The following is a 25,526-nucleotide window of genomic DNA, read 5'->3' on the forward strand; positions in this document are numbered from 1 at the left end:
AACTGATGCAGAAACAGAAAACCAAATACTACATGTTCTCACTTATAAGTGGGAGCTAAACATTGGGTACACATGGACATAAAGATGGGAGCAATAGACAGTGGGGACTATAAGAAGGGGGACTGGGTTGGACAATGGTTGAAAAATGACATGCCAGGTACTATGCTCATTACCTGGGTGATAGGTTCAACTGCACCCTAAACCTAAGCATTATGCAATATACCTGTGTAACAAACCGGCACATGTACTCCCTGAATCTGCAAGTTAAGAAAGAGAAAGAATAAGATAAAAATAAAATGCCCTTTATAACTTGCAACAAAAAAACACCAATAACATTCTTCACAGAAATGGAAAAAACAATCCTAAAATTCATATGGAACTGCAAAAAAGCTAGACTATACAAGCCAAGCCTGAGGGAAAAGAACAGAGCTGGAGGCATCACTCCACCTGACTTCAAAATATATTACAAGGTTACAGTAACCAAAAGAGCAAGGTCTTGGTATAAAAATAGAAAATTAAACCAATGTAACAGAATAGAGAACGCAGAAATAAATCCACATATTTACAGACACCTGATTTTCAACAAAAGTATCAAAAACATACATTGGGGAAAGAACCCTCTCTTCAACAAATGGGGCTGGGAAAAGTGGGTATCTGTAAAAAGAAGAATGAAACCAGGTCCCTATCTTTCACCATATACAAAAATCAACTCAAAATAGATTAAAGACTTAAACATGAGATCCAAAATTATAAAACTACTACAAGAAAATATATGGAAAATGCTTCAGGACATTGGTCAAGGCAAAGATTTTATAGCTAAGTTATCACGGGCATATGCAAAAAAAAGCACAGGTATAAAAACAAAAATACATAAGTAAAGCTATATTAAAATTAGGTTTCTTCACAGCAAAGGAAACAATCAACAAAGTGAAGGAAACAACCAACAATTGTAGACTGGGAGAAAATATTTACAAATCTATTCATCTGAGAAAGGTCTAATATCTAGAATATGCCAGGAACTCAAACAACTCAACAGTAAAAATTGTTAATAATCCCCCTTGAAATGTGGACAAAGAATTTAAACAGACATTTCTAAAAAGAAGACATATGAATGTCCACAAATGTATGGAAAAGTACTCAACATCACTAACAGGAAAATGAAAACAAAATCCCAAATAAGATATCGTCTCACCACAGAATGGCTACTATCAAAAAAATCAAAAAACAAAAAACAAAGAAACCAGAAGTAAAAAATCCTGGCGAGGTTGGAGAGAAAAAGAAAACTCTTATGCACTCGTGGAGGGAACGTAAACTAGTATAACCATGGAAGTTTCTTAAAAAGCTAAAAATAGAAGTGTCATATGATCCAACAATCCCACTACTAAGTATTTATCCAAAAGAAAGAAAATCAGCATATCAAAGGGATACCAGTATTCCCATGTTGATTGCAGCGCTATTCACAACAACCAAGATACAGAATCAACCTAAATGTTCATCGACAGATCAATGTGGTTGATGAGTAAAGAAAATGTGGTATATGTCCACAGTGGAATACTATTCAGCCATAAAAAAAGAATAAAATCATGTCATTTACAGCATGGATGAGGACATTAAGTGACACTAAGTGAAATAATTCAAGCACAGAAAAATAACTACTGCATGTTTTCACTCATGTGGGAGCTAAAATTTAAAAAAAAGTTCACGGAAGTAGAGAGTAGAACTGTGGGTATTAGAGGCTGAGAAAGGTAAAGGGGAGTAGAAGATGGGGAGAGGCTGGTTAATGGATACAAGATTACAGTTACATAGGAGGAATGAATTCTAGTGTTCTGTTGCATTATAGGGTGAATATGGTTAACTAATTTTTTTTTTTTTTTTGAGACAGAGTCTTGCTCTGTCACCCAGGCTTGGCGTGCAGTGGTACAATCTCAGCTCACTGCAATCTCCGCCTCCGGGGTTCAAGCCATTCTCCTGCCTCAGCCTCCCAAACAGCTGGGATTACAGGTGTGTGCCACTACACCTGGCTTGGCTAGCTAATATTTAAAAAGCTAGAGGAGAGGATTTTGAAAGTTCACAACACAAAGAAATGGTAAATGTTTGAGGTGATGGAATATATTAATTAGCCTGATTTGACCATTATACATTGTTTACACATATCAAAATATCACTGTGTATACCATAAATATGTACAATTATACAGGTCCACAAAAAATCAAAGGAAGCCAGGTGTGGTGTCACATTCCTGTGGTCTCAGCTACTTGGGAGGCAGAGGCAGGAAGAATTCTTGAGCCATGGAGGTCAAGGCCGGCCTGGGTAACATAATAAGACACCATGTCTAAAAAAAAAATACATCAATAAAAATAAAAGCAAAATCATTCATCCTATATATAGACTATGGGTGAAACTTAGTGACTTGCTTCTAATGAACAGAAAGTGTTAAAAGTGATAACCATGTGGCTTCCAACATTAAGTTAGAAGAGGCTCTCTACCGCAGACTGCTCACCCTTGGACCCCAGCCCCCGTGTTGTGAGGAAGCTTAGGCCACAAAGAGAGCCTAGGAGTTCCAATGTAGATATTTGGGCAACCTGCCCCAGCTAAAGTTCCAACCAATAGCCACCATCAGCAACAGACATCTTAGTGAACAAACCTTCAGATGATTCCAGTCCCTCAGCCTTTGATTTATCCCAAGTGAAGCTGAAGGGAGCAGAGACAAGCTGTCCCGGCCAAGGTTTTCCCAAGCCACAGATTGGTGAACTAAACGAATGTTGTTCTTAGCCACTCAACTTTGGGTAATTTGTTAGGAAAAAATAACCAGAAAAATAAATTTAAACAAGGAGACAACAAGAAATAGAATAACATACCCAGAAGAAATTAATCTCCTTTAAAGTAAGATCTAAAAAATGTTGAGGTTAATTTATTAATGACAAACAACTCTAATGGGAAGCAGCAGACAACCAGGAGAAGGATGTAAGAACTACTGCAGAGGAAGTTTAGAAAAAGTTCCTTTCGATTACAAATTCTGATGACTATGCCAGTGAGGCTTTTAGAATTTGTCCCCCGAGTTATGAAATAAGGAAGATGAAGAAGGAAGGAGATATATAATTTGAAGCATAAAGTTGAAAAAACCAGAAATATTTGATTAATAACCAAAAATCAGACATTGTACCTGATTTCAATGAACTGAAATTCTAAAAGTGATAAGCAGCTTTGGATATTTATTAATCAATCTAGGATTCAATCTTAATTTCCATTTCCTCAGTGAGAAAATTAACAAAATATTATGGAATCAGTTTTAACAATCTCAGAAGTAAAAATGTAGTGTCCTTTGAGTGTTAAGCTATTAAATGCAATTTCCCCTTTACCTTACTTCAAGCTCATTTGTATGGAGAAGGGAAGAGCATCTCATCTTTATGTTGTATCAAAATGCTTCTCCATATCATACAAATTGGCTCTGAAATTTTGAAATTCATACAACTAATTCAACCATTTGTTTCTGATAAATGCCTGGACATGACCTGATTTCCAGTTGCTGCACTCCTGGAAGTTGTTCTTTGAATGGGTTGAAGTATTTATTCAATGAATTATGTATTGAACTATAAAAGCATAGCTATGCATCTCTATTTAAGCAAAAGGAGGTAAATGCAGGGAACTCTGGTTTCTGAGAATGTAGTATCTGTGCCAAGAAGAGGATTCAGCTCCGGGAGTGTACAAGAGAACCAGGTGCTGGGTCAAAAGAGTATGTAACTGTAAGCTGCAACATGATGAATTAGCTCAATTTCCAATGAGGAAAGATGACAGCCTAGACTTAATCTTGCCCTTCATAGATAGTTAAAATCTACACATGACTCTATGACTTACAATGAGTTAATAAAAACATAATGCAGTAAATAGTAGACAGAGTCAGCATATCCTGTGACCAAGATTTGATGGAAATGGGAATGAAGAGAGAGGCACTGGGTGAGAGAAAAAAGGTATGACTGGAGAAAAAAAATTAATGGGATCTGTCTTCGTAAGCCTGACTCTCATCATGTCATGGAGTCAGCAAGGCATAAGCTGGCCATACACTCCTTCAAGAAGCAAAAAGTGAAATTAAAGACATTCTGCTACTTGAATTTCTATTCTTACATAAGACAACTGGTAATAAGCAACAGGACTGAAAACGAATTTTCCTAAAATGTGATTTGCTACTGGCATAAGGATAGACATAGCTCAATATATTAGAACTGAGAATCCAAAAACAAACCCACACTTTTATGGTCAACTGATTTTCAACAAGGGTGTAAAAAAAATTAAATGAGAAATGAATAGATTTTTCAACAAATGGTTCTGGGAAAACGGTATATCCACATGCAAAAGAATAAAGGTGGACTTCACCAAATGTCATATCTAAAAGTAACAAAATAGAACTGCTAAATGTAAGAACTAAAACTATAAAATTCCTAGAAGAAAACATAGCCATAAATCTTTGTGACTGCAAAACAAACAAACAAAACAATTAACTGGACTTCATCAAAATGTGAAACTTCTGTGCTTGAACAGAGACCATCAAGAAAGTGAAAAGGAGGCTGGGCATGGCGGCTTACACCTATAATCCCAACACTTGGGAGGCCGAGGTGGGAGGATTGCTTGAGCTCAGGAGTTCAAAACCAGCCTGGACAACATAGTGAGACCTTCTCTCTACAATTTAAAATTATATAAATTTTAAAAACATAATAAATCATAAAAAAGAAAATAAAAAGGAAAGCCATTGAAAATATTTGGAAACATATCTGATAAGGGACTTACACCTAGGGTATATGAAGAACTCTTAAAATTCAGAAATTTAGGACAACCCAATTTTAATGTGGGCAAAAGATTTGAACAGATATTTCTCCAGAGAAGATAGACAAGTGGCTCATAAGCACATAAAAAGAGGCTTAAAGTCATTCATCATTAGGGAAATGTGAATCAAAACCACAATGAGGTACCACTTCATACCTCTAGGTTGGAATCCTTTTTTCAATCAAAAATATGAAAAATGTTGGCAAGGATGTGGAGAAATTAGAACCCTCATACAATGCTGATGGGAATGTAAAATGGTGCAACCACTTTGGAAAGCAGACTGGCAGCTCCTCAAAAGGTTAAGCATAGTGTTACCATATGACCCAGAAATTCAACTCATATGTATATACCCAAGAGAAAGGAATACATATACAAACACAAAAACTTGTAAATAAAAGTTCACAGCAGCATGATTAATAATAGCCAAAACATGGAAACAACCCAAAGGTCCATCAACTGATGAATGGCTAAATAAATTAGTGGTATGTCCATACAGTGGAAAATTACTCAGCAATAAGATGAAATTAAATACTGATACATGTTACAACACAATGAACCTTAAAAATGTTATGCTAAGTAGAAGAAGCCAGTCACAAAAGACCACCACACATTGTGTGATCCAACTGATACGTGGTGTCCAGAATGGGCTAATCTATAGAAACAAAATAGATTGCTGATTCTTTTCAGGGTCATGAAAATGTCCTACAATTGATGATGGTGATGGTTATGCAACTCTGTGAATATATTAAGAGACCATGAATTGTACACGTTCGATGGGTAAACTGTATGGTATGAGAATTCTCTCTCAGTAAACTTGTTTTTAAAAATTCAGTGGTAGAATCTAGATATATCTCTTAATTCTCTACTTTGGATGTACATACTATACATGATTTGTAAAAAAGCACAATATATTTAAAATGAAAGGAAAATAAAGGAAGTACCTAAAATTTCAAGTAGTTTGTAAATTAAAACATTTGCATTTTGGAGAACAGTACTATGGCCTTTCTGTACCAGTTATCCTGAAATTCATGAAATAAATATACACAGATTCTGTACCCATTCACAAAAGTAAAGATAAGAAATAAGACAATTTTCTGGAACATTCTATTAAACATTATCCTATAATTTAATCTGGCTTGCCTCACCATGGCAATAGAGAAATCACTAAAAAAATACTACTTCACAGGAAAAAAAAAAGCCTCTCAACTTCTGTGAGGAATACTGAATAATTCCCAATTTTCCTAAGGATCTTTGGAAATGATCCTTATTTTTAAAATGTATGTACTTATGAGGAGAAAAGGACAGAATGAAAGCCAGATGTTAAGAAACAAGTGTATTATAAAGATAATTAAATTGTAATAAAATGAATTATAATAAAAATACAAAAGAAAGCTATCCACTGCAATCAGTATCCTAAAACATCTGACATTATTTCACCACCTATAGATTAACTGTTGACATGTTATGTTTCATACATACTTCACTTCTGATTTGACCCAATTTCTTCTTTGAATCCTGTGTCTCATCTAAATTAATGTGACAACGTGAGGTAGCCTCTGACGTAGGTTGTTGTTTTAGGAGATCGGTCCATTCTTGTTGGAATTCTCTCATAACTACCTGTGAAGGTATTTTTTGTTACTGATTTATAAATCACCTTATTATTAAATTATGGTAGTAAGATTTAACTCTAACTTATATACTTTGAAAAACATCAACACATATATGATTCGCCTTCTTTTCCTCATGTGCACACATTCTTGTTTATTACTGAATTTAGTTAAGGACAAAGAAGGTGTTATCTTCCTGCCAAATCGGTTTTCTGTTAACTTAGGCAATAGATTCAGCCCACTACTCACTCTTCCCTGAAACATCTGCAGTGCTTAACAACCTACTGAAGTCTCAAAAAGAATTTGATACGTGGGTGGGGCTGCTGGTGGTACATCCCACACTGGTAAAATGTTTTCCCTGTTTTTTATTAGAAGCTCAAATCAACCTCAGAGTTCCTTGCATATTCAATTGCCTGCTCAGATCCTTCTAAAAGATTCCTATCTCACAATACAAGTAAAATTCCAATGGCCTTTGAGGCCCTAGGTAACCTGGCCTCTACCTCCCTCCTGATCTCAGCTCCTACAACTGTCTCACCGATTCAGTCCATTCCTGCTATATGTGAATCCTGCCACTTCTGATTAGTTTGAAAATGGGACTCAATGCCAAACAAATAAATCACAGATAGCCACAGTTACCTTTGTACTATCAAAGTTATATCCGAATGACAGGCAGTGAGCCTTGAAATGAAAATTATGAGCAAATTCTTTGTAAAAACATTCAAAGTAAATTATAAATACCAGTGGTAAGATTAAATGTAACATGGCTTTGCTGAAATTCACATCTGTCCCAAATTATGATTTAATAAAAAGTAAATGCCTTTAGGCCGGGCACAGTGGCTCACGCCTGTAATCCCAGCACTTTGGGAGGCCAAGGCGGGCGGATCACCTGAGGTCAGGAGTTCGAGACCAGCCTTGCCAACATGGCAAAACTCCGTCTCTACTAAAAATACTAAACTTACAGAGCAAGATTCCATCTCAAAAAAAAAAAAAAGTAAATGCCTTTAAAGAATTGAGAGGTCATAACAAGTAATTTGAGACTGAAATCGTCTCAGATTTAAGTCAAATTGATATGAATAAAAATAAAATTACACCAACTTAAATATATTACAAAATTACTGAAGGAAAAGTATTATGAGATACAGCAGTATACTTCAGTTCACCTGGGAAATCTGGAATTAACGGTCAAAGCAACCCTCCCCACTGAATCTTAATTTCAAAATACTCATGTCAGGTATGAGCATTTCTGTTTATCTGCTTCATCATGGTATTAAAACATGGCCACATAAAGGCATTGCAATGGTCATTTCAGCAGCATAAGACTACATCATGAGTATTAGTCTGTACCTATTAACACTGTAACTGAACTTAAAATTTCATAGGTGACACAATTTCTTTATGCAAAGTAAAGCATCTTTCAGGTTTAACTTCTTTTTCACTGGTACATTTCTAGGCTGATACAGCAAATACATTTATGATCTATACATTTTATATTCAACTAGATACAACATTTAGCCATAACCAAATATTACTTTACATTTTCTTTCAGGAAGGTTGAAAAATATTTTATCTTTCTTAATACTTACTTTTCTTCCTGCTTTCTCTTTCTCACATTGATCCATTCTTTCTTTTAAATGATTATATTCATCCATCAGCTCCTTGTTCTTCTCTTGTAGTGAAAGAATCTGCTTTTCACTCTCAGCTTGAAGATTTTTGGCAGCAGAATGAAACTGGTCTTGGATAGTACTGATTGTCTTTTCTTGACTGTTAGCTTTCTTGTGAGCATCATCCAGTTGCTGTCGAAGCAACATATTTTCACTTTGTAGTTGAGATAATCTCTCCTCTACAGATTCCTGCTTGGCAATGTATTTCTTCAGTTTGCTTTGGTACATTTGTTCAGTTTCTTTCTTCTGACACTGTGTTTGGCTGAGGTCTCTTTGCACACGTTCCAAAATCAAACTCTCTCTTCCAAGAGCATCTCTTGTGTTATAGAGCTGAATTTGTAGGCTGTTAATTTTACTTTCAGCATTAGAAAGTTTTTCAGAAAGAATCTCATTCTTAGCTTGTAGGCCAGACATATCAACCTTCATTTTGTCATGTAAACGAACCCACTCTTGTCTTGTTCTCTGGCAATCAAGTTTTAGGTCTCTTGCTGTCTGACTTTGATCACAGTCACGTACAGCAGCAGCCAGTCTACAACGGTATGATTCCATTTCTATTTCTAGTCTTTCTTGGTTCTGTTTCCCATTCTCCAGTTCAGAATTGAGTATTTTGTTCTCAGCTGTCAGATTGTTCAGCTGTCCACTGTACTGGAGTATTGTTTCGGTTAATGTTTCCTCATTTAGTTTTATAATTTTTTGAAGGTTATCATTCTTTTCTTTCACAACCTCAATGTCCTCAAAATATTTCTTTTCCTTTTGCTTGTTCTTATTTTTTATTGTATCTATTTCCAGTCTCAGCAAGGCAATTTCTTCCTGCAACATGCAATTTTCATGAAAGAGATCCTTTTCTTTCTGATGCCTATGAGAAATCTAAGAAAGGAAACATTCAGTAGCACTCAATAAAATGACAGATTATGATTTTCTCTGAAATTAAATAACCTATACATGTATACAATGAAAAGATTGCCATAAGTGGATATCCAACTGGAAAAAAATATTCTATCGAAACTTCAAACCTCATAGAGCATAAATTCCCAAAACTTCATAAGTTTATTTGAAGACAATGAATCCATGAATGTAGAACATAAATAACTAGAGAATTTTTAAGCATCTCAGAATTGGAAAAGACGGTCTCCAAATTACAACAAACTCAAAGGCATTAAAGATTAATAAATTTGACTACATTAAAAAATTGGCTTTACACTCTGACATCTAACCTATACACCACCCTATAGTAAAAGCTGTAGCTTTGCATATATCTGGACAGAGGAAATGTTCCAACGTTCTTTAAGTTCTTTTTTTCCTGAGAATATTCTATAGCTATTTATTTTTCTAAAATTTTTCTCATCAGTTATATAAGAATTACATTTATTCATAAATGCTAAATCTAAGCATTATATTAGGCTTTTTTTTTTTTTTTCCGAGATAGGGTCTCCACTCCATCACTCAGGTTAGAGGGCAGTGACGCATTCAAGACTCACTGTAGCCTTGGCCTCCCGGGCTCAGGTGATCCTCCCACTTCAGCCTCCTGGGTAGCTGAACTAGAGGCACACACCCCCACACGCAGCTAAATTTATTTGTACTTTTTGTAGAGATGGGGTTTCGCCATGCTGCCCAGGCTGGTCTGGAACTCCTGGGCTCAAGTGATCCACCCACCACGGCCTCCCAAAGTGCTGGGATTACAGGCGTGAGCCGCTGCACCTGGCCTTGTACCAAGCACTTGTACATGTATCACTGAACTCAATTATATCACAATTCTGAAAGGAAAGGTCAAAAAATATGCAAGTTGCAGGATTTTCCCTAGGTCCCCTTACTTTACTTCTAGTGCTCTTCCACCAAACCACAATTACTTGTGTTGTAAATATATAAATATAAAAGAGGCTTATTTCAAAACACCAGTGGTAAAAAAAGAAGTTACAGAGCTTTTCTTAGAAAATCATGAGATTATCCGTTATTACAATAACTTACGTTTCCTCTTTATAATGTCTGAAACAGAAATAAGCATGAAACAAGGTGAAATACACTGAACTATTTTTCTTTTCTTTTTTTTTTTTTTTTTGAGACGGAGTCTCGCACTGTCACCCAGGCTGGAGGGCAGTGGCCCAATTTCGGCTGACTGCAAGCTCCGCCACCCAGGGTTCATGCCATTCTCCTGCCTCAGCCTCCCGAGTAGCTGGGACTACAGGTTCCCACCACCACGCCTGGCTAATTTTTTTTGTATTTTTAGTAGAGATGAGGTTTCACCATGTTAGCCAGGATGGTCTTGATCTCCTGACCTCGTGATCCACCCGCCTCAGTCTCCCACACACTGAACTATTTTTCTAAGAAAAAACACTTACCAATAAATTATCACCAAGTTTATATTATGGCATATCATTGTTTTCAAAGCTCTTTGCACTGAAATGAGACGCTACTTGGAGCAAACTGTTACTCTCCTCAAAAGTAAGGGAAATGGCATCTGAAGTACGGCCTCTGAACTGGCTATACATTTCATCCTTACTGCAAGTGGAAATAATAATCTAACCTCTCCATTAATATATTAGGAAGATGAAATAATGTCTGAAAACTAGAACGTCTGTTGTTAGTAGCAAGGATTTTGAGATTGTGGAAAGATCATTAATTCTATGAAAAATAACAAATGTTTCTCCTTTGGATAAGGCCACTGTGAATGTCACTACTTGACTCTTGCAAACAAATGGAGTTGAATTAAGAACATGACTTTATTCAATGAGCCAAAAATGCCAGAACCACCATCACCACCCCCAAATGTGTACATGTGTGTGTGTGTGTGTAGTTCAAAAATCCATTGTACTTTCCAAGTTGCACAGAGTTGTTTTTTAAAAATATATTCACATACAAAAATATATTTGAAAATGACTAAAGAAAATACCTCAGAATTCATTTTCTTTTGAGCCATTTCTAGTTCCTTTTGTTTACTCGTCAGAATCTGATCTTGTAATATTCTGGCATCCTGTTCTTCAGAAAGTTGCTTCTGGGCATCGTTTCTCTCCTGCACAACCTAGAGATAACACGGAGGTTTTGGTCTAATAGCACTGAAAAAGAAAATCTAAAAGGTTAAGAGCAGAGCCTCTCTTATAAAACGGTTAAAAAGAAGTAGCCTGTTAAAACACAAGAACTTTTATCCCTCAAGAATCACTCAAATCTTAATTGCATACATGACAGCTAAATCTGTCAAAGAGGAAAAACAGTTCTTAACTATGGGAAGATACAGCATTGTGAAATAAAATTTCTTTCAAAACATTTAACTAGTGTCCTTATAGTTTCAAAGCTATTTAGCCTGTATTTTAACATAAAAAATGTGTAAATGAACAGCTATATTAGTGATTAAACTCAACTTATCCTCCACTCTAAAAACACAGACTGAGTATCTATTAGATGACAAGGTTTACAGTAAATAATTTTATCTATAAATGTCATAGTTCATTCTTAAGAGGAAATAACAGTTTTGGTTTATTTTAAACCTAAATGATATACATGAAGCCAAAAAATTATAAGTAATACCGATGAAACATAAAGTTAGAAAAATGAAGTTTACACCAAAGATTAATTTACCAGATCCAAGTTATTTCTTACTGTCCTCAATTCCTTAGCAAGTCTTCTCAGATTCCATTTAAGTTGTTGCTTTGTTTCAACCACTTTCCCACACTCCTCTTCTTTTATTCTTAACTGTTCACTACCTTTATTATACAACATATCGGCATTTCTTTTCTCCTCATTTTCTTGTTTTAAGGCAAGTCTGCAGTTAAACATGGATTACATTAAAATGTGTTTTGTTAAAAAATAAAAAAGTTTATTCTGTGATCTGGCTCTTCCCATGTGGGTTTATTATCCTCATAAAAACTCGTATGCTCTTGTTTCCTTTCTAGTTCTCATGTTTTTAATTTCTCACTTCGATCTCTTCCAAGGGACATATATATTTGAGAGGTAGTGAGGAAAGAAATATTCCATTAACTGGTAAGTTTCTGTTACTAGTAACCCTGGCAAATATTATGGAAAAGCATATTTGAAATTTTTCAGTAAAGTTATAAGTTGAAAATTACTTCTTTTTCACGTTATACAAGTTGAAAATTAATTAGAACAGATCATTTAGAGTTAGCTAATTTAAAAGAAGTTACTGTTTACAAACAAGTTTAGAAATTCACTAGAAATGCATTTTCATCTTCATGAAATAGTGTATGTGTAGTCATAAAAATGATTTACAGTGTAAGATAACACCTTCAGATGTCATTCACACAACATGTATCTGCAGATTACTATAATCCAAGACTAGCCTAAGCTGTCTATAACTGTTGCCCCATCCTTTTTATGTTTCTCTTTTGGGTAACACTTTCAACTTATCTTCTTGATTCTTAAGTATTTCATCACCAATTTTAAAATCCCTTTTTGGAACAAGACAGGATCTAATATTTAGTTTAAAAGTAAAGGATAATATGTGTTTCAACAATGAATTTGGAATTAATTTTATCTGCATATGAGAGATATGGAATAAAATAATCATCAATTACTGTCCATTTTACTTATTTCGTGCATATTTAGAATAAAACTGGGAAGTCCTAGCCAGAGCAATCAGGTAAGAGAAATAAATAAAGGGCATCCAAATTGGAGAAGACAAAGTCAAACTATCTCTGTTTTAGCTTAGAAAACCCTAAAGACTCCTAGATTTAATCAATGAAATCAGTAAAAGTCTCATGTTACAAAATCAATGTACACAAATCAGTAGCACTAGTAAACATCAAGAATGACCAAGGTGAGAATCTAATCAAGAACCTAATCCCTTTTATAACAGCTGCAACAACAACAACAACAACAAAAACCTAGGAATATACTTAACCAAGGAGGTGAAAGATCTCTAAAAGGAGAATTAGAAAGCACTGCTGAAGGAAATCATAGATGACACAAACAAATGGAAATATGCCCTATGTTCATAGATTAGAAGAATCAATATAGTGAAAATGATCATATTAACCAAAGCAATCTACAGATTCCATGCAATTCCTATTAACATACCACTGTCATTCTTCACAGAATTAGAGAAAGTACCCCTAAAATTCACAGGGAATCAAAAACGAGCCTGAATAGCCAAAGCAATCCCAAGGAAAAAGAACGAAGCCAGAGACATCACATTACAAGATCTAAAACCATATGACAAGGCTAAAGTAACCAAAACAGCATGGTACTTGTATAAAAGTACATACATAGACCAATGGAACAGAATAGAGAACCTAGAAATGAAGCCAAATATGTATAACCAACTGACCTTTCACAAAGCGTACAAAGACATAAACTGGGCAAAGAACACCCTATTCAATAAATGGTGTTGGGAAAATTGAATAGCCACATGTAGAAGAATGAAACTGGATCCCTATCTCTCACCATATATAAAAACTAACTCAAGATGGATTAGGCCTAACATGTGGCTCACATCTGTAATCCCGGTACTTTGGGAGGCTAAGGCAGGAGAATGACTTGAGCCCAGAAGTTTGAGACCAGCCTGGGCAACATAATGAGACCTCATCTCTACCAAAAAAAAAAAAAAATGTGTATATATATATATATATATATATATATATATATATATATATATGGGAAACTACCTACTGAGGTACAATGTGTACTACTCAGGTGATGGGCACACTAAAATCCCAGAGTTCACCACCATACAATTCATCCATTTAACCAAAAACCCATATATATATATATATATATTTTTTTTTTTTTTTTTTTGAGACAGAGTCTCGCTCTGTCACCCAGGCTGGAGTGCAGTGACATGGAGGCCAAGGTGGGAGAATCACCTGAGGTCGGGAGTTCAAGACCAGCCTGACCAACATGGAGAAACCTTGTCTTACTAAAAATACAAAATTAGCCAGGTGTGGTGGCAATGCCTTTAATCACAGCTACTCAGGAGGCTGAGGCAGGAGAATAGCTTGAACCCAGGAGGCAGAGGTAGCCATGAGCCGAGATCACGCCATTATACTCCAGCCTGGGCAACAAGAGTGAAACTCTGCCTCAAAAAAAAAGAAAAGAAAAGAAAAGGCTTCTGCACAGCAAAAGAAATAATCATCAGAGTAAGAGAACCTACAGCATAGGAGAAAATATTTGCAAACTATGCATCTGACAAAGGACAAACAAATCAGCAAGAAAATGCAAATAATCCCATCAAAAAGTACACAAATGACATGAACAGACATTTTTCAAAAGAAGATGCACAAATGGCCAACAAACATATTTAAAAATGCTCAACAGCACTAATATTCACGGAAATACAAACTAAAACAACAAGGAGATATCACCTTACTCCAGCCAGAATGCTCATTATTAAAAAGTCAAAAAACAATAGATGTTGGTGCAGCTGTGGTGAAAAGGAAATGCTTATACACTGCTGGTGGAAATGTAAATTAGTACAACCTCTATGAAAAACAGTAGACAGATTTCTCAAACAACTAAAATAGAGCTACCATTCAATCCAACAATCCCCTACTGGGTATCTACCCAAAGGAAAAGAAATCATTATATCAAAAAAAACACCTGCAAACATATGTCTATTGCAGCACATTTCACAATTGCAAAGATACGGAATCAACCTAAGTGTCCATCAACCAATGAATGGAATAAATAATATGTGGTATATATATGTCATGGAGTACTACTCAGCCATAAGAAGAATGAAATAATGTCTTTTGCAGCAACTTGGAAGGGACTGGAGGCCATTATTCTAAGTGAACTAACTCAGGAATGGAAAGCCAAATAAAACCACATTCTCACTCATAATAGGGAGTTAAGCTATGGGTGCACAAATGCAGACAGAGTAGTATAATGGACATCGGAGAATCAGAAGTGGGAGAGTGTGGGAGGAGGATGAGGGATGAGAAACTACCTACTGAGGTACAATGTGTACTACTCGGGTGATAGGCACACTAAAATCCCAGACTTCACCACCATACAATTCATCCATTTAACCAAAAACCACTTGTATACCTAAAGCTATGAAATTAAAAAAAAAGTTTTCAAAAAGAATAAAACTGTATAAATTTTTTGAAAATTACTTTGGGTTTAGAAAAGTGACCAGTTCATGCTCTGTTGCTTGAACTATAAATTAACACAAACATTCTTGTGAAAAATTAAGAAATGTTGATCAAAGGTCTTTTTAAAAAGTTCCTATATTTCAACCAATAATTCTATATTGGAGAATTTATTCAAAGCAAACAGTTTAGGAATGTAGAAAAACATTTATATAAAAAATGTTCTGGGCTGGGCATGATGGCTCATGTCTGTCATACTAATGATTTGGGAGGCCAATTTTGCAGAAGGAATGCTTGAGGTTGGGAATTGGAGATCATCCTGAGCAACATAGTGATACCCCGTCTCTACAAAACACTTAAAAAGTTAGCCAAGCATGAGAATGTGCACCTGGAGTCCCAACTACTTAGGACGCTGAGGCAGGAGGATGGAGTTCAAGGCTGCAGGGAGGTATGATCACACCAGTGAACTCCAGTCCCAGGCACAGAGACCCTGTGTCTACAAATAATAGTAACAATAAAAGATGTTCCTTACATCATTAATTATAAATACAAGATAATTTTAAAACCCAAATTACAATTTGTTAAATGAATAACAAGATTTTATATGGTGGACTTCTATATGGCCATTTAGATTGCAAAGAATATACATTTATTTATTAGAAGAGTTCACAGTTAATAATTTGTTTTATTATTTCCAAGAATTTCATATTCCTCAAGACCAAAAAGGTTTCTCCCCCATTAATCTGCAGAAGGTAAGTCAGCAGTTACAAAAATTCTGATATATTGTCTTTAGTATAAATATTTCTTTAGAACTAGAACATCATACCTCAAATCGTACAGCTCTTTCTCCCATTCAATTTTTTGAAGTTCTAACTGTAATTTTGTCTTTTTTGTTTCAGATAGCTCATTTTGTAGTACACTGACCATATTTTCCATTTGTTTAAGTTTTACTGTAAGTTGGTCACAGTGATTATTCTTAAGTTTCAGTAAGTGTTCACACAAACAAAATGTGTCTTGGATTCTTGGTAGGCTAGCAGAATCTGTGTCAGGGAGAAAAGGTAGAAATAAAATATATGAGTACTTTTAGGTATTAAAAAACTGTGCATTTTTAACATTGTCTCCTTCATACATTGAACAAATATGCACTGAGTGCCTACAAAGTGGGAGACATTCTACTAAGCTCTGCAGATAAAACAGATAAGACCTCTACTCTCATTTAGCCTTAAGTGAAGTGAGGAACAAACACAACAAAAATGACAATTATAAATTCAGATATATGGTGTAAGAAAACAGAGTTCTATGATCACACAGAAGAATGTGATCTATAATGGGCCCAGGGAAGATTTCCCTGAGGAAGAGATGGCTACACTGAGAAATGAAGGGTGAGAAGGAAGCAGTTAAGCAAAGGGGTAGAAAAGCATTCTTGCCAGTCAACAGCAGGTGCTGAAGCTCTGCTGGAATCTGCTTCTGGCCACAATGGACAGCAAGTACTGATTTACCTTCTTGCCTGAAACAACCAAAAAGAAAACAGACAAAATATATTATACAATGATTTACCAGGCAGTGGACTTCAGGTAATGAAGACAATGATCCCCGTAAGACAGGAAACAAAGGAAATTCATCCAACACTCCAGCTCCCTGCCTTCACGGAGTTTCCAGGCTACCGCACAGAGAGAAAAAACTGACATAGAGTCCACCAGATTCCCTGAGATGAGATGATGAAGCTGAGAGTCTGGTAAAGCCAAGGCAGACAGAGATCACGAAACAGAACACCGGAAAGGAGACAGAGTACAGGGAAAGAACACTGAAGATTTGCAAAAATACCTCCTGGGTATCTAGCAGAGTAACAAACAGCGCATGTGTGCCAGAAAACCGCCCCAGATCAAGGGGAAAAAAACATCTAAAAAACACTGGAAAGAAACATGTCTGGTGTTCACGATGTGCCAAAAAGAGTGTCCATTCCCATGAGTGATGCTGGGAAAACTCAGACTTCGCATGGCAATGAATAGAGTCATCACAAAGATCTTGCCTCAGGAGCAGGAAATTAGACCAAATCATAAAAGCAAGATCAGAAAGATCAAGCTGTTCATATGGAACTCAACTGTATATTAAAATTAAGCTCAAGCAGACAGGCAGAGGCATGGAAGATTTTTCTTTAAAGCAAACTACACTTGTAGAGATTCAAATTACAATGTCAGGAATGAAAGCTAAAATGGATGGAAGTGAACACAGATTAGACATCACCAAAGGAAAGATTCATAAATTTGAGACATCAGTGAACTATGAGAAAACTTCAAGCAGGAATAAGTCCCCAAAGAGGGAAAAAGAGAGACAGAAAAATAAAAAAAGAATGGCCAAAACTTTCTAAATGTAAAGAAAACTATAATCCTACAAATCCAGAAGTATCTGGCTGGGAGAGAGGAAATGAAAGTATACTATTCCAATTTTCTTTTTTAAAAAATTTCAATAGCTTTTGGGTTAACAGGTGGTCCTTGGTTACATGAATAAGTTCTTTAGTGGTGGTTTCTGAGATTTTGGTGCACCCATCACCCAAGCAGCATACACTGGATCCAATCCGTAGTCTTTTATCCCTCACCCCCCTCCCACTCTTTCCCCACAAGTCCCCAACCTCCATTGTATCATTTTTATGCCCCTGCATCCTCATAGCATAGCTCTCACTTACAAGTGAGAATATACAATGTTTGGGTTTTCATTCATAATTTTCTTATGCCATATATGATATGCCATAATATTTTTTGAAGATGGACTGTGATGTTAAAATCATATACTATAAATTGTAGTGCAACTGCTAAGATAGAAAAAAATAGTTACCGCTAATAAGCCATAAAAGGGAGATAAAAATAAATCATAAAAATTACTGGACTAACTGAGAAGAAAGCAGAAAAAGAAGAGAACAAAGAACTGGGGGGACCAATGGAAATCAAACAGCTTGATGACAGACAAATTTCACTGTATCAATAAGCACATTATAAATGGAACTGGCCTAAAAATCTCAATTAAAAGGCAGATTGTCAAACTGGATAAAAAGGCAAGAACCTACTCCATGCTTCCTATTAAAAAAAGCACTTTAAATGTAAAAACATAAATTGTTCAAAAGAATGGAAAAAGATATACCAGGCTAAGAGTTGACAAAAGAAGCCTGAGAAGAAATGGCTATGTTAATACCAAAGTAGATTTCACACCAAAAAAAAAAAAAAAAAAAAAAAATTACCAGCTATAAACAGTCATTTCCTAACGACTTTTAAAAGTTCAGTTAATCGGCTGGGCACGGTGGCTCATGCCTGTAATCCTAGCACTTTGGGAGGCCAAGGCAGGTGGATCACGAGGTCAGGAGATCGAGACCATCCTGGCTAACATGGTGAAACCCCGTCTCTACTAAAAATACCAAAAAAAAAAAAAATTTTCAGTTAATCAAGAACGTATAATCTCAAATGTTTGTGCACCTAATAACAGCTTCAAAATATATGAGGCAAAAATCAATAGACGAAATAGACAAATTCACAAGTACATCTGAGATTTGAATATCACTTACTCAATAAGTGATAAAACAAGGGGGCAGCAAATCAGCAAGAATGGAGCACACTTGAACAACACCATGCTTCTCAAGTACCCAGTGAGCACTTACCAAACAGACCACATTCTAGGTTCTGCAATCAATCTTTTTTTTTTTTTTTTGAGACACAGTCTCGCTCTGTCGCCCAGGCTGGAGTGCAGTGGCGGGATCTCGGCTCACTGCAAGCTCCGCCTCCCAGGTTCATGCCATTCTCCTGCCTCAGCCTGCCACCACGCCCGGCTAATTTTTTGTATTTTTAGTAGAGACAGAGTTTCACCGTATTGGTCAGGATGGTCTCGATCTCCTGACCTCGTGATCCATTCGCCTCAGCCCCCAAAGTGCTGGGATTACAAGCGTGAGCCACTGCACCCGGCCTGCAATCAATCTTAATGAAAGAATTAAGTCAGAAAGATTTAAGTCATACAAAGTATGTTCCCTGACCACATGGCAATCAAATCACAAATTAGTAACAAAATATCTCATCAAAATATTCAAATATTTTAAAACAAAGTAATACACATCTAAATAACCCTAGGTCAAAGACACGATGCAAAGAGAAATTAGAGAGTATTTTGAACTGAATGAAAATGAAAATACTACATATCAGGATTTGTGGAACACAGCTACAACAGTACTTGAAATTTTTTAGCACTTAATGTCTATATTAGAAGACTCTCAAGTCAATGGTCTTGACTTTTATCTTAAGAAACTAAAAAAAGAGAAGAAACTAAAAAAGAAGAAGAACAAATTAAACTCAAAGCAAGCAGAGGAAATGATACAATAAGCATCTGGTATGGTCTGACATTTGCATCCTCCCAGAACTCATATGCTGAAACTTAATCACAGAGGTGATGTTATCAGAAGGTGGAGCTTTGTGGAGGTAATTAGCTCATGGGAGCCAAGCCCTCATTAGTGGGATTAGTGCCCTTATATATATAGACCCCAGAGGGCTCATTCACCTGTTCTGCCATGTGAGGACACAGGGGGAAAAAGAGATCTATGAACCAGGAATTGGTCTCTCACCAGACACCAAATCTGCCAGCACCTAGATCTTGGACTTTTGTGAGAAATCTATTTCTGTTGTTTATAAGCTACCCAGTCTATGGTATTTTGTTATAGCAGGCCGAACAGACCAAAACATCAAAGATGAAACCAATAAAACGGAAAAACAATAGGAAAAAAATCAATAAAACCACACACTTTGAGGAGGTCAATAAAAGTGATAAAACTCTAGCCAGGTTGATCATAAAAAAGAAGATGCAAATTACTAACTTCAGAAACATAGTAATATGACATTTTTATAGATTCTACAGATACTAAAAGAATAAAAATATAATAAGGTAAGCTGTATGTGACTAAACATGACAACTTTGATAAAATGGACACTTTCCTTGAAAAACAAAAATTACCAAGGTCCAATTTAAGAAGGAATAACATGAACTGTCCTATATCTATAAAAGAAAGCATAAGTAAAGCCTTCCTAGAAAGAAAACTCCAGGCCCAGATAGCTATGCTGGTGAATTCTACCAAATATTTAAGAAGCAATATAACAATTTTACATGACCTCTCCCCCTGCCCTCAAAAAAAAAAATAGAGGAGAAATACAACTCATTCTGTCACTCTAGCATTACCCTGAACCAAAATCTGACAATGATATTACAAAAAGAGAAAACTCCCTCATGAACATGGAAGTAAAAATGTAACCAGTTTCTCAAGAAACCAAGATATCCTCCTTTAGGTGAGTGAACAACTTCTGGTACAGCCATGCGATAATGAGCTATCATGCCATGAGAAGACATGAAGGAACCACAAAGGCATATTACCAAGTGAAAGATGCCAGTCTAAAGGCTACACACTGTCTGATACCAACTAAATGACATTTTGGAAAAGGCAAAACTATAGACACAGTAAAAAAAGTCAGTGGTTGCCAAGAGTTGGGGAGGGAAGGTGGGAAAAGATGAACAGATGAAGCACAAAGGAGTTTTAAAGCTCTGAAATTACTTTGGATAATACTACAATGACAAATACATGTCCTTATACTTTTGTCCAAATTCACAGAATATAAGACACCGAGAATGAACCCTAATATAAACTATGGACTTTGGGTGATTATGATTATCAATTCAGGAACATCAATGAGATCAAGTGTAGCACTCTGGTGAGGATATTGATAATTGTGGAGGCTATGCACGTGAGGGGGCAGGGAGTACAGGCATAATCTCTGTGCCTTACTTTCAATTTTGCTGTGAAGCTAAAACTACTCTAAAAAATAGTCTTTTAAAACGCTCTAAATAAAGCTTTGGCAAATCAAATCCAATGATACATTAGAAGGATAATACATCATAAACAAGTGGGGTGTATCCCTAAATACACGGTTTGTTTGACATTAAAATATAAGTATTCACCACATTAAAAAACTAAAAGAGAAGAACCATATGATCATCTCAGTAGATAGAGGCATTTGATCAAATACAACATTCATTCCTGATTTAAAAAAAAAAAATCCCTCTCAGTAACCAAAGAATACAAGGGAACGCCATCAGCATGATAAAGAGCATCTCTGATAAACCTACAACTAACATGTGTCATGATGAAAAACTGAATGCTTTCCCTGTAAGATCGGGAACAATACAGGAATGTCTCCTTTGACTATTTTAGTCAGCACTGCACTGAAGCCAGTGCAGTTAGGAAAGAAAAGGAAATAAAAGCTACCTGAGTTGAAAAGAAGAAGTAAAACTGTCTTTATTCACAATCATGATCACATAATAGGGATGGGTAAAATCCAACCTGCGGGGCAGCTTCTTATTTTTGCAAATAAAGTTTTAATGGAATGCAGTTGTGTTTTTTAACATATGTATTGTCTATGGCTGGTCTCATACTACAATGGCAGAGTTGATTGGCTGTGACAGAGACCATTTTGTCACAAGTTTAAAATATTTACTATGTTTAGTAAGATAACAGTTTGAAAATGAAAAGGTTTGACTATCTTTGGTGTATGTAAAAAAGCTGATTGAATCGAATCTCAATGTTAAATGTTCATAAGCTACCCAGATTGGACAAGACAGTTCACAGGTGGCAAATAAGCATATACAAGATGCTCAACATTATTAGTCCTTAGGGTAATGCACATTAAAACCATAATGATATGCATTATGGTTTTAATTATGGGGATACACACCCATCAGAATGGCTAAAATTTCAAAATTTAAAAACAGCAATAATAAGAGCTTTTGATGATACAGAACAACAAGAAATGTCGTATACCTCTGGTTGGAATGCAAAATCAATACAAATACTTTGGAAAACAATTTAGCAGTTTCTTAATAAAGAAATACAAAGGGACAAGAAGAGACTTTTATGGATGATGAACATGTTAACTCTCTTGATTATGGTGGTTTCAAATGTGCACACGATTGTATATTTTATATATGTGCAGTCTATCATATATCAGTTATACCTCACCGAAGCTATCAGTGCTGGAACAAACATATAAGACACAGAGTGGGACACAGAGAAAGAGAAGAGTAAAAACGATGCAGGATAAAGCTAGAGGATTCAGATCTCTAACCTTATAGCAATAAGAAGTAGTAGCTGAGTTATAAGCAAAGGAGTAACATGATCAGATCCAAATTTTTAAAAATTTATCATTATGACTGCAGAGTAGACCATGGTTTTAGGAGGTGGGGTATTTGGGAAAACAATTCTAAGATTCCTAAGATTCTCGCAGCATTCCAGGTGGAGAAAAAAATGGTAACCTGACATTGGGGGAAGGAATAGGAGAGAAAGAGTCAACAAAAAGACTGGGAATGCCACTCACATTGAGAAAAGTACAGTGGAGTTATCATAGCTCTTTGGTGTAGAGTATAAGTTAGTTCTCTATTTTAACACTGAGCGTATTTCTGAGATGAGCTTCACTATCACACATCAGTTCTCAGCAATGTATACACACATTACTGCAGGATACATCAAAAGGCCTTGCATTTATGCAGTGGTCCTACCTTTATACTCCATTCTAAGTTGTTCAATCAGCAACATAAAATTCTCATAAACAGAGTGAGACAATTCACAATCCTCTGAGGCTATTTCAGATGGCTCCACTGAGTCAGCAAAGTCAGCCTCAGGATATATTTGGTTTTTGACCTATAAGATAAATAATACTGTTTCAAAATGTCCTCGAAAGATTTATAGCATATACTAAAGGTACAGAAGCGGTATTTCTCCATTTTTTTTGTATGAGCAAAAATACAGGTACTTCTTAAAGCAACAGATTGTTCTTAAAAGGTACCATTATCAACGGCTACTGTTTCTTCATCACTTTTTCTAAGCAAACAGCCTTACAACAAAACATCTTGTTTTTTTCATTTTTACCTTTTAGAACTTGTTTTTTAAAAACAATATTTAAGATCATTTCCTTTTTTACCATACCTCGTTCTTTTCATTAGATGTTTTATCTGCAGGCCTGAAAAAAAAAACAATTCCTTTTAGAAAAATAGCAAAGATGTAAAATACGAAGAATATCTAACACCACTGTTTTATCATATAAAATGTCTGCATTTGTGTTACTTCTATTCATCAAGTGTATAGGTAATTTTTTTACAGGTAATGTAAAATGCAGTAATTTTCTACAACGGACATTAAACTATAAACAGAAACAGCAACATTAAGGGATAAAGAAATTTACTACTACTAATATAATTACAAAGAATTAAATTTAGGTCAAGATTTCTCATAGTAAAACCAAAAGAAAAAAACATGTTACCTGCATTACGTGATAAAAATAAATATACCAGGGTCTTCTCATTGTTGTCCTTTTCAATAAAAACAAGCTTTTACGGGCACTAAAACCTATTTGGAAAATATTACTCACATTCTTATATAAGGGAAACCCTTTTTTAATGATGATATTAGTAAGCTTTTTCTGGACTTACTATGCAGGTACTGTGCATCATTCTGAGCACTGTCCATGTGTCAAACTCATATAATCCTCATAACAATTCTGTGAGGTCAGTAACATATCAAGAATTTTATAAAGAAAGAAAATAGGCACAGAAGCACCAAGTGACTGTCCTCAGCCCATACAGCTGGTCAGTAGCAGACCCAGAACTCAAACCCAAGAATTCTGCCTCAAAAACATGTGCTTCATGATATGCTGTGAAGGTAACATTTATTTTCAAGTGTTTTAAAGAGAGATGATAGCAGATGAACCCACATTGTCATTCCATTTCTGACTACAACTATAAATAATGTCAGAATCTTGCAATTTTTTCTAATAAAAAAACTTTATACAGAGGCAAGTTTAGAAAACTACTTTCAAAAAACTAAAAAGTATTTTTAATGAAATCCATCAACACTTATTCATTCATGTATTCACCCATTCATTCACGCATTCAACAAATAAATACTCATTGAGCACACAATACATGCTGATGGCAATGTTGGTCCAGGGAAACATGGTTTTGATACTTCAGAACTTTATAATCCATTGTAGGTCAACTTGATTAAATATTTTTTAAAAAAACTTTATAGGCCAGGTGCAGTGGCTCACGCCTGTAATCTCAGCACTTTGGGAGGCCGAGGTGGATGGATCACGAGGTCAGGAGTTCAAGACCAGCTTTCCCAAGATGATGAAACCCCGTCTCTACTAAAAATACAAAAATTAGCTGGGCATGGTGGCGGGCGCCTGTAATCCTAGCTACTCAGGAGGCTGAGACAGGAGAATCGCTTGAACCTGGGAAGTGGAGGTTGCAGTGAGCTAAGATTGTGCCACTGCACTCTAGCCTGGGTGAAAGAGCAAGACTCTGTCTCAAAAAAAAAAAAACAAAAAAAAAAAAAAACACTTTATAATCCAGAAGTAATAATCTGATAGACTGTCAACAGTTAGCTTTTCTAAAGTACTTAAACAAAACCCTCCCCTTCTCCCCATAATCTAAACAACTATAAAGTTGATACTCCTGACATTTTAGAGTACCTCAGCAGATCATACCTATTCATCAGGGATGTTTAAATTCTATTCAGTATGGCGTAAGTGTTTGCATGTTTATTATTTCACAATTAAAAACAATCTGCATATGATAGTTTAAATTTTAGGTCACCATTCACAGGTTCAGTTATGCTAATATGTTACATTTCTGAACCAATGCTGAAGGAACAAACTCTTACCATAAAACTCTACATGAATAAACACTTTAAGGACAATCAGTTTGCTAAAAACCTACAAAAGATAATGAACCGAGCTTTCAAACACTTAGACATACAAAATTAAATCTCATAAACATGTTATCCTTGTCCCTATCATTCCCAGCAGCATACAAACACACTCTAAAAGCTTCTATTTTGAAATAAAAAAGAAAGAAAATTCCCTTGAATCCCACATTCTTCTTCAGTTATCACTCATTTCTCTGTTGCCTTTCCCAATAACGGTTCCCCCAAGGGGTATCTATGCTTATCCACTACAGTCAGGATTCCACAGCAATTATTTATTGAAACTGCTCCTTGTCAAAGTTACCAGCCCTCATCATAATCAGTCTTTCAGCATTGATATAGTTGAGTATTCTCTAGCTTTGGCAGACTACACTATTTTCTATTTCCAGAAAAAGTAACCACTGGGAATATTCCTTCCCAGAGAAATAAAGAACTTATACATTTTAACTTCTTTCAACCTCATCTATTTCACTTAAACTGCTGTCATCATCTCCTTGTAGCAGACCACAAGTTACTAAATTAGCCTTCTCAAACACTGGCGTAATCAGAGATTATTTTGAGGTACATTTTTTATTTTCATTTTTCTTTACTTCCTTCATATGTAACGCAGAACCACAACTTTAAAAAA

At 35.6% G+C, this 25,526-nt stretch overlaps 1 protein-coding gene across 1 annotated transcript in view; it reads right to left on the minus strand.

Annotated features, from left to right (window-relative positions):
- The window catches only part of LOC109026769 (coiled-coil domain-containing protein 144A-like), an 88,847-nt gene that overhangs the window by 34,302 nt on the left and 29,019 nt on the right, over nucleotides 1–25,526 (minus strand). The window contains 6 exon segments of the mRNA XM_055385930.2: nucleotides 8,009–8,953; nucleotides 10,974–11,102; nucleotides 11,657–11,840; nucleotides 15,950–16,163; nucleotides 22,696–22,837; nucleotides 23,123–23,156. Of these exon segments, the coding sequence (XP_055241905.2) occupies nucleotides 8,009–8,953; nucleotides 10,974–11,102; nucleotides 11,657–11,840; nucleotides 15,950–16,163; nucleotides 22,696–22,837; nucleotides 23,123–23,156 (1,648 nt within the window).

The sequence above is a fragment of the Gorilla gorilla genome, chromosome 4 (assembly GCF_029281585.2).
Source record: "Gorilla gorilla gorilla isolate KB3781 chromosome 4, NHGRI_mGorGor1-v2.1_pri, whole genome shotgun sequence".
NCBI classification, from domain to species: Eukaryota; Metazoa; Chordata; class Mammalia; order Primates; family Hominidae; genus Gorilla; species Gorilla gorilla.